Source organism: Dermacentor variabilis, chromosome 11 (genome assembly GCF_050947875.1).
Source record: "Dermacentor variabilis isolate Ectoservices chromosome 11, ASM5094787v1, whole genome shotgun sequence".
In the NCBI taxonomy this organism is placed as follows: domain Eukaryota; kingdom Metazoa; phylum Arthropoda; class Arachnida; order Ixodida; family Ixodidae; genus Dermacentor; species Dermacentor variabilis.
The window spans coordinates 51,967,616-51,978,495 of record NC_134578.1 but is presented as its reverse complement, the minus strand read 5'-3'; the positions used below and the strand labels follow the sequence as shown (position 1 = coordinate 51,978,495).

The window sequence follows — 10,880 nt, the reverse complement described above, 5'->3', positions numbered from 1 at the left end:
GTCACGACTGATCGTTTTACGTTGGTCTACCCGGGAATGTTTTGCTACAACCGAACAATTCTGGATTGTGAGCTAGCTCAAAAATCCTTCGCATAACGTTAATTCTCAGGGTGCGTGGAACTTGTGGACTTTTTTTTAAGACGCAAAAATGTCTTTCTTTGGCTCTTCCGCCTTTTTTTAGTCGGTAGTTGGCCGCCACACTTACCGCAGATAATGGGGCATGTGCTCTCGAGCAACCATGTTACCATGCCAAAACTAAATATATGAGAGCGAAAAATATTTGATGGGAAGATATCTTACGAATTCATAGTTTCAGACGAGGCTATTGCCACGACGAAATGAATGTGTTGTCAATATCCAATATACATACAGAGCTACTGACGTGGTTGTAATATAGACAATGATCTACGATGCGAAAGCACAGTTGGAACAGAGTCTTTGGAAAGTGTCAGATTATCCAAAATAGTGACCCTCAGCAAATAAATTCTCCAATTTGTGTTGGCCTCGTTTATTCCATTCCATTGGCTGTTTTTACGAGCGAAAGCAATTTTCACAGACTACCAATGTCCTACGCTTATCAAGTGTTTCGTTATAGCGAAAATTTAGGCGGCGCCGCTATGTGCCTTTACTACAGCTCAAGTTACTTTTCAAGGCTTTGCGCGCAGAAGCGCCGTTCAGCCGACCGAACCCATCAAAAACTTGCATGTTAAAACACCCGGCTAAGATGAAGGAAATAGTCTAATGTACGGCTTCTGGTGGCCTGTTCTTGAATGAAAGCAAGCCAAACATATTTTCTCCGCCTACTGAGCAACAGTTATTGGTAAGCGTAAACTATTTGGTGACGTCTTGATCAATAATGCATCTTTATGTCTATACTTCTATGAATGCTCTTGATGCGCGAAGACTTCTCAATGCGTTTTTAATGGTAAGAGTGCTTCAAACTGTTGCCACCAGAAGCGCAGCTGGGCTATAATGTTTTTGGTATTCCGGCATTCATACCTCCTATTTTCATGCATCACAGTGTACCTCCCTAAAAAAAACTTGCACAACAGTGACATATATGTGGGACGTAACGTCCCGAAATTAGAACAAAAACTTTATGCACACAGACTGAAGATTTTCGAATGCTTCTGAATGGACGCTTTCGGGAAACAGCAAACGAAATCTTTTAACTTTATTCTTTTCGTTAGTGCCTCACATACATGAAACTGGCACACGCATGCGCTTTTGGGCACCGGTGCTACGTAATGTGACACACACGCCGAATATTTCAAAGATCTGGTTGGCTTTGGGACGGTATAAAAGCATACGCGCGATTGTGGCCGAATGATGAGGGGCTCTGGCGCTAGGGCACCGAGGCAATTTATTTGTTTAAGTATGACCTATTCGGCACGATAGCAGGAGCACGGAGCAGATGCGAACAGGAACGTTGGGAGTGCTGGCAAAGAAAGCTTTGTTTTGTCCGAACATTTAAGTGACGAACGCCATTTACTGATGGTGAGGACACCATTCATCGCCCCAAGTGGTGCTACTTTTTTTTGTGCTGGAGTGGAAAATAAATTTCACCATTTCGCATGTTTAACGGGCAACCGAATCACCAGTACACGGTTTCGCATTTCACCCCAAATTATTCGCTGCTCCCTCGGCTGCGAATAAAGCAACGTTCTTGTTCTCAGCGGCTCATCTTCACAGCCCCTGACCTATCACGCCGGTTAATGCACTCCCTAGTTAAGGATAGTAAATTAAAAATCCGGTAAACAACGTGTGAAGAAACCACAGAGGAAGCACAACTGCAGCGTTTCCCATTGTTATTGAATATAGTTTGCTACATTGCTCTATTGGCAATCACTGCACGAAAGGCGTGTGTCAAGTGAAGCGGATGAGTAAATTTACTAATGGACATTGACGGCAAAAACTCTGTGTCACGGCCTTCGTGAAGTGTAAATGTGTTGAGAGCTTTGGGCCTCAGTCAAGTCGTGTTGGTTTTGGTCTTCAGTCACCGCTTTCGAAGACGGTGCCAATGCAAGTCGTAGGGCGTCTGCCTAGGAAATACTTTGGCCAAGTGGAAATTGACGAGCGTTGCTTCCGTATGGCTAAAAGTTGCGCTTTATTTACGCATTCCGATATGTGAACCCCAGAGCAGCAAATGACCAAAAAAGTGCGGCATGTCAGATGACGGTGTTGGAGAGAGACCACAGTCCTGAAGCCACTGTAGCAAAAGGACAATCACATAAGACGAACGGCCTCAGAATTCCTTGTAGACAGAACGGCACACATATCAACGACGAGTATTTGGTGTAGCGAATGCACAATTTCAGCAAAGTATTGACAACCAAGATAACGTCGGAAGCGCATTAGGTTTCAAAATATGGGCACTGCACATCAGTATGACGAGTGTGTGTTCGCTCGAGCACTCCGCTTCGTAAATTTTCTGGAAGAAGCTTGAAATGTACTTGCACGCGCGTGGCCTCTATATATCACTCGGGAAGAGATGGCGCAGTTTGACACATCTTATCGACGGATTGGTCACTGTTCGTGCACAAGAGCTAGCATCAGTTCTTGTTCTCTCTTTTGTTGTCCCTTCTAATTAGAGCGATAAATCCACTTTCACTCTCCCATGCCAATTTGACTTGGTTTGATTTTACCTGAAAGGAAAGAAACATGGATTATTCGGATTCAGTATTGTGACAATAACGGCGTAAAAACACAGTACAGCATATTTTCTGAGATAAGAGCACATCGGGGGTCCGAGGTTATTTTTCATGTAGTGATGTTAGGGTGAGGGGCATCAGCATGGCTAAACCTATGTGAAAGTCTCTCTGAGCCAAGATGGGTCAACGGACCCGTCACCTTAGGCACGTAGCCCAGGAACACTTGTAACTTCTTTGATCTGTTGTTTTAGCTTTGGCCCATGGCTCCTATCGGCGATCGGCCAAGACTTAACATCAGCATAACGAGCACTCATCCATCCTCAAGACGAAACGTTCCGTTACCCGCCGTGGTTGCTCAGTGGCTATGGTGTTGGGCTGCTGAGCACGAGGTCGCGGGATCGAATCCCGGCCACGGCGGCCGCATTTCGATGGGGGCGAAATGCGAAAACACCCGTGTGCTTAGATTTAGGTGCACGTTAAAGAACCCCAGGTGGTCAAAATTTCCCGAGTCCTCCACTACGGCGTGCCTCATAATCAGAAAGTGGTTTTGGCACGTAAAACCCCAAATATTATTATTATTATTACGAAACGTTCCGCGTATTGCAACTGCGCAGTTCGAATTCAAGAAAATACTGGCATTTTTTTTATTTCTTTAATGCTTTCAGGCAGTGACTTATGCTCTCATTTTAGAAAATAGGCATTCAAATAAACCGTTTTACAAGCCTTTTTTCTACGGGTAGAACCTGCGCTTCACCGGAGTCTTGATGTAGGATCACATAATGAAACGCGATGATTAAGTGCTCATTTTACGCCATGTGAAACACCTCTACTGGGCGCACGAGGTGAGCGGGGACGTGATAATGCGTGCTCCATGTGTACTTTGGTTAATTCCTTTAGTAATCATCGGGCCCACGACATTGGTGAAAGTGTATCATACCAATCTGTGATTGGCACGGCGGTACTACGCGATAGTTGGTATTGGAGCTTCTCCTCACTTTGGACGCACTAAATTGAACGACCGCACTCACACGAAAAACAAAAGAAAGGAAATACATTGAACGCACGTTGGCCTCTTCAATTTGTACTGCCAATGTGAATGCAAGCTCTCGCTTAGTGGTGTTTGTGTCAGGCGTCACGAAATCAAAAACTATATATATATGGGAGTCCCGTATTTGCATTTCCCTGCCAAGCAAATTGAAAGATCATTGTGAATAGCTGAAAAAGGAAATTGTAAATTGATGCCAGCATATCGCTCTGATAAAGTGTATTCCATGCCGATCACAAGAACAAGTTTTGCCGGAAGATAACTGTAGCAGTCCACCTTTGTGTTGCGTTTTGTCTCCTTGTATATGAAAAAAAAGCGTTGATTAACAGACGGGTAGACATAGTTCTGAATGCTTCGACACTTTTCCTTTTACCTCAATAAGCTAACATACGATCAGTTAGTTTTAGCAAATTGTTCAACCAGCGACTCTCTCCACTGCCTAAAAGGAACAACACATTCAAAAAAATGTTCCTTGAAGCCCACGCTCATTTTCTGACATGGTTAGACTCACGCGTTTTCTCAGATGAATGAAAGTCTTACCACAATGAATTCCGAGGCGGTCAACGTTCGCCTAGATGTTCCGCTCAAACGTCTCTGGAAACCTCACCAGCGGCATCTGGCTACTTCTACAACGCTCGGTAAAGTCATGAAGAGCGGCGGCCAAGCCACTGCTCAACTCCTCGTAGGTGCCAAGCAGAAGCCCATCGAGGCTACCTTCTACCACGTTATTTAGAGTGCGCATGAACATTGCCTCATTAATCACACCAGCTGAACGAACGGCAAGGTAGGGAAAGTCCAACCAAGCACACATGCATGTAACAGTGTGCTCTTCGGGACCGTTCTCCGGGTCGCTGGTCACGGCGCAGGCGTAGCGGCCATACGCGCATGCCAGGGGCACGTAGGCGTTCGTCATACCGGACCCGCAGAACGCTTCCGCTATCCTGGTGTGTAGTTCGAAAGTGTAGATCATGGATTCGAATCCGGGGTGTAACCGATACAGCAGCCACCCTTGTAGTCTGTCATGCGGTATAAGCCAGCAGTAGAGCCAGGCGACCAGATTAATCCGTTCGTCCAATGAACTGATGCGTTTCAAGAAGTCGTGGATCGTGTCGATGGCACAGTGCTGTGGAAGGCCCGTGAGCCACACACCAGGAAGTACATAGGCGACGTCCAGCATTTGCAGTTCCTCTTGCGGCGCCCGCTGTAAGCAATGGCACAGCTTCTCCAAGTCTCTGTCTGTCATGATCGGAATTGCGAACGGCTCGGTGGACTAGAACAAATATGGTGATCAGTCAACGGGTAGTTCCGGCAGTCGCTAAGCGTTAAGTCTCAGCTAAGTCGACCTAGTGGAAAGAAGCGCGATCGTTGCAGCAGCAGATGGCGTCAACGATCTATCGCGACCTTACGAATGGACACACCGAGTGATTATGACGAACGCTGACTTTTGCGGGTACTCTTATATTGCGGCAAGTGACGCATTAAAGTGCCTATTCGTCCAGAAAAAAAGTTGTGACATGGTCTGAAATCACGCGCGCTCAAATTTTCCGAGATTGCGCTTGCGCATATTGTCCTTCTCTGACACGGCCAAAGATTGCGCATGAAAATATTCCGGGGTACAGCGTTCTGTAACACGATGCGATTAAGAGGCACGCCGAACTGAATGACTTGGCAGTAATTTTGAGGACCTGGGGTTCTCTCACGTGCACGTAAATATAAGTACGAACGCGCGACTGGTCGCTCGAGAGCACTCTGCGTGTATTCGCGGGCTTCTTGCACCCTCGGAAAAACACTTTCATTTAGCACGTATTGAGCAATAGAAAGCTGTATCGGGAGTTTTTCATGTCGTCTGCAATTTTGTCATTCACACTTTTAATCTAACTAAAATATTTCAGTTGAGTAATAATTGAGAATAATTCACTACTTAGGCCGAATTTTAAAAAGTAATTTGAGTATCTCCAAGCGACGGCAAACAACATTACCCTGGTTCTGTCCAGTTATGTGAAGTTCGCATAATTTTAAACTCTGGCTAGAGTTAGCTGATACCCCCTGGTATGCATTTGTGGGACCCGCCGTGGTTGCTCAGTGCCTATGGTGTTAGGCTGCTGAGCACGAGGTCGCGGGATCGAATCCCGGCCACGGCGGCCGCATTTCGATGGGGGCGAAATGCGACAACACCCGTGGACTTAGATTTAGGTACACGTTAAAGAACCCCAGGTGGTCTAAATTTCCGGAGTTATCCACTACGGCGTGCCTCATAATGAGAAAGTTGTTTTGGCACGTAAAACCGCATTATTTAATTATTTTCTTTTTTGCACTTCTGGGCGCCTAATTGTCAGTGCATAGACACTTCGGAATCCATGGTTTGTCCAAGGTCAATCCAAATCGGTGGCGAAGCTTCGTGCAAAAAGCGGTTCAGAACCAATTGTCACCGACATCAACATGGGTGATTATGAGAGCAGCGATTGAAGCCCGACTATGTTTGCAGGGAACATTGGAAAAGAAAAAAAAGTGGTTTTTATTAAAAGCGAGACACATCTAGATTTGTTGTTTGAAAATAAAACGCCTATAGATTTTACTTGAGCGTGATTAGTAAATAAAAGACAACTGTATTATATTTTAATATTATAATCAATAAATACCTTTTTTCAGCTCCCACTGTAAGAGGGGGCGCAGCTAGGCCACTGTCATGTGTAATGCAATGCGGCTCCTGAATAATGCGGAAATGCGTGCTCGTAGAGTTCGCCTGTTACAATACGCTCACCTGCCACGTTGTGCTTCCTTGCTTGTGAACGTTTGTCTGAATTCGGTGACGGAGGTAGCTTCGTCGTTTCTTAACCTGTTCAGTCAAGAGTAGTGAGTTACGACCGCCAGATAATTGTTTACTTTAGTCCTTTTTCGTGGCACTGCGCTTGCCAACGTGCTTGGCGTCCGAGGATAGGACCAGCACTCTACACCTAAAGCTTTCACCGGCCTCCAAAGAGAGTATGTTTTGTGCAGGGGTGCGATTTCGACAGCCGTACGGCTGAACTTTTCCTGCATCGCATTCCGCGCTGAAAGCTTGACACGCCCGTCATGTACAATGGCTGGGCATTCGAATATATAGCTCTAAGGGCAGGCCACCCAAACAAAGTTCGCGCCTTCGAAAAGAAAATTACGTCACTTCTGTTTTTAACGGATATGGCATCACATAATGTTTTTTCTTCAACCGGAAGTGCTCCCTCGTCACACAGAAGGCGCTAAGCCCCATGAACCGTCATGTTTTGTACGCATGGGCTTCCACGGAAGCTTCGCTGCCAGGTATATTTAGCTTGCTTTGTGTTCATATCCCAAAAGGGGAGGGCCTCGGCGTTCAGGAACAACTAATAAGAATTTTGCTATCATCGACTCAGTATAACACACAATGTGAACCCTTAATTAGGAACAGGCAAGTTATATTACATCATGGGGACCTGCGCCCCTCCGCCTACATTTACAGCGAAGCTGTATACCTCTACCGTCCAAGGAAACTTTCGTGATGTTGTAAGCAGAAAACTCCGCATACCTGGGTCGATCCCGAAGGCAGTGCAATACCGGCCGGAGCCGCGGCGGAGCTGATGCAGCCGTTCATCCCTCCCCGTGCGTGGGCCGATCCCGTAGATAGTGCAATACCCGCTGCCAAGGTGCAGTTCGCCATTAAGCGGCCCACATTCACAGCTTCCCTGGTCATCCTTCCTCACAGAGTGGAAGAGCATTGATATTTTTATTTACGGTGGTGTGAACCATTGCTTAAGGGGCATTTGCCATTGATTGTCTTATGTGATGGACGCATTCTTTAACAGTCGTGATACGAGAACGTGGGTGCGTACCTATCGTCACAGTGACCACCGATCAGGGCAATAAATGTGCTCGTACCTTTCTTCAAATTTCTATGCGACTCCTGTGTCGTCTGCTCAACAGCTTCGCTGGTAATGCACCTTGACAGAGGGGAATGCTTCATATTTTTTTTTCAAGAAAAGGAGGAGCGCTGAGTATTCTTAAAGACAGTTAGATATGCTCAAAAAACTTGGGGTAGTGCATGCGGCGAAAGCTGTATCTTTCTTTTTTTCTCTAGAGGGAGAGCTGTACTCCTCGAGTTACATACAACTCCCAAGGTAAATTTCGGCGCACCTTTGACCTTCAGCCAGCGGCGCGCAAGTGGGAAGGTGTGAGGTCACGTAACGTGATCCGCTGCGGAGACGTGTCTCTGCTGCTCTCGCTCGAGCCTCGCCGCTGCGTACCACGTGACTAGGCGAGGGTTAAACAGCTGTTTCGCCGGCGCATGGTCGCTCATTCTCGCCACAGAAGAAGCACGCGCCGGTGCTAACACGTGAACTCTTCGCCGCAGGCGCCAGGCTGAGTCTGAGCTACCTGCCGATATAACTTGACACGAAGAAGCACTGAAGCGTCGTGTACTCCGTGTGCTATGTGGTTCATGTGCTATGCTTCATACACCTTTCGCTCATATAACTATGTACAAGCCACGTTCAACTCCAATCACATCTTTTTGGCGAGCACTGCTCAGCGCCAAGGTCCTTCGTATGCAGGCATGCAGTGTACGAGCCGCAATTCGCCTGCTACAGCGTGTCACTGCGAGACACGAAAGACAATCCTCGCAACCCCAGTAGGAGATACGTAACAAAAGAAGCATTACTAGCGAGGCCACTATTGTGAAAGAAAGCGTGTTCAGTTTTGTTGCTTTCCTAGTGTGCAGCCGATAGTGCCTGTTTTCAAAAGCGGAAAGGCAAATGGCATACTTTCCCACTCTTCCCACATTGACAGGGGAGGGGCACTTGACCCTGCGGCATTCCACCACGCCCAATTCGCTAATACGCCTATGAAGTATACACATGGCATCTTGGTATGGCCAGTGGGCCCATGGTATTAATGTCTTCTTACTTTAATTGAGACTCGGCGATCGATAAAAGAACCGCTCCAATCTTGTCTCCAAAACTGGAAGGTGGAGATGACACGACTGATTCCCCCCAAATGGGAAACAAAGTTTTTAGAAACTTAGGGGCAAAATCTGGTTGAAATATTATACGATAATATTCATTTATAAGGTACGTGTTCTGTGGCTGTCTATGACCCGACATTCTTGGAAAAGATTTTATGTCGCGCTTCGTTGTTTGGGTTGGGAGAACAGAGGTGAGTACCCCGGCTGAAATTTGTCGATAAACATTTTGTGCCGTTTAGGCAAAGCTGCGGTAGGCATGACAAGTAGCGCGTTGATCTGGAACAAAAATAAAAACACTTTTGCGCTAAAAACAATGATTTAATAATCGCAGCAAAAAAAAACAACTTGCCGGAGCACCTGTAGCGGTTCTTTTGTGGCTTTTGCATTACGCTAGGCACGAAGTCACTGCTCTGATTTCCGGCATTTCCACAAGTAGGACTCACACTGGGAACGTCAGTGAGGAGAGCAAATGGCATCAATCAATCTAACTAAATGAATTCGAATTCGAAAGAACAAAACTTTTCCTTGAAGGCCATTTTGGTATCTTGAAGACGGCAAATTATGTTTTATCAATTACGTTTGATTCTTTCCTACTATATGCCCTTTTCTATTATTACAAATGGCCGACCTGTACAGGCCTGCGTGTTTGGGTTATGTATTCTGCTAAAGGGTCATGAAATGCCGTCATGCCTTTGGCCGCGTCGGATTTGAATGCACAGTCACAAGCTTTGTGGTTGTGAACACGGGAACCCGTGCCACTCGACGCAGGCAAAGTACACGGGTGAGCGGCTGCTTCACGCTCGCAATTTTACAGCGAAGCTGTATACGGCTAGCCGACTCGTCTGTCCGTCCGTCTGTCGGACGCCTGTACACTGAAAACGCCCCGGCAGAACCCCACGCGAATGCGCTAAAAGAAAGAGGAAGAAAGGGAGGGGCGCGATCAGCCAACACCACCTACATACCACAAGGCCTGTTTACACCGATCCATGACGTCACGCTACCTATCCCGAAATTTCCATTGACAAGGCGGGTGTGATGGAAACGGTGACGTCAAAATCCATGTTGCGTAGTAGGGAGCATCCCCATTAGAATCTATGGCAGTTGGGCCAGGTAACAAGACATCATGCGTCGGATTTAAGGGGCCTTGTGTTATGTAGGTGGTGTTGGATTAGCTGCGCCAGCAGCGACATCGTTGCTCTTCGTCGCAGCGCAGTGCGCGCGCAGCAGTCTCTCTATTGCTCCAAAATGGTAGGTCACGCATCATACGTACTCCTTAGGAGCAGGCAGCTTTCGACCACCAACTCCGCAAGCCGAACCTGGAGCGAGTTGATCTGCGCCGTGCCGAGGCTGTAGCCCGGACACAAGAACAGGCCGAGTGCTAACAGCAACTGCGTATCGAGAATCCGGCATCCTACCAAGCCGTCACTTAATGAACTGTCGGGATTAACCCAATGACAAACACCGGGGCCGCCTGTTTCAGCTTCGTTGGTTAACCACCTGTACGGAGTGCTTGGGAGGTGATTTTCTTTTGCATATAAACACTTATGCATGTTACGCAGCGGTATATATTCTGAAACGCCACTCACGCTCGTTTAAGTTCAGCGTACACTTACTCTAATCGAGATCGTGCGTTGTGTACAATCATCACTGCCTCACAGCGTCAGTAACTGATTTACCATGTAATCTCGTGCGCATGCGCACTGATTCACGCTGCGTCTGCCCACTCTAAGCGTGACAACGTGCCAGCGGGATCAGCGAATTTATCCACTAAACCTACAAAAAGAAAGAAAGTCGCTGTTTCGCCTGAAAGTCGAAGCATCGATTGCGACAGCGAATTAGCAAACAACTATATGAATTAAGGATATTAGTATTCGCGTCCCTATAATCTTGGAAAGATTCGCATGCTAACTGAATTAACAAGCAGGGTGTCAGCGCGCTCAAGCGAACACGAACATATCACACTCGATGAGCGCGGACAGTCACTGTTAAAACGGTGGTGTGAGCAAGCTCGGCAGCTGCGGCGAGCGAAGTGACGTTCATGCGTTTGATCACCAACGCAAAAGCGGCGAGAACACAGCGCGCACAAAGGTATGAGCCGTGTGCGAATTCCTTTCAAGATACGGCGCTCGCAGCCGTTCAAGGAAGCACTTGGCGGAGTCGAAGCCTCCGTCCCCACCCCTTCCTGCGCTGCCTTCCCGCTTTCCTCCATATA

At 47.1% G+C, this 10,880-nt stretch overlaps 1 protein-coding gene across 4 annotated transcripts in view; it reads right to left on the bottom strand.

The window, feature by feature from the left end:
• Positions 1–1,971: 1,971 nt before the first annotated feature.
• LOC142564331 (uncharacterized) overlaps positions 1,972–10,880 on the bottom strand; it is a 258,021-nt gene continuing 249,112 nt past the window's right edge. For all 4 annotated transcript variants that reach the window (XM_075675300.1, XM_075675303.1, XM_075675302.1 and 1 more), the window contains one exon: positions 1,972–2,645. In XM_075675300.1, coding sequence (XP_075531415.1) covers positions 2,642–2,645 — 4 coding nt within the window. In that variant the 3' untranslated portion in view covers positions 1,972–2,641. The remainder of the gene's footprint in view (positions 2,646–10,880) is intronic.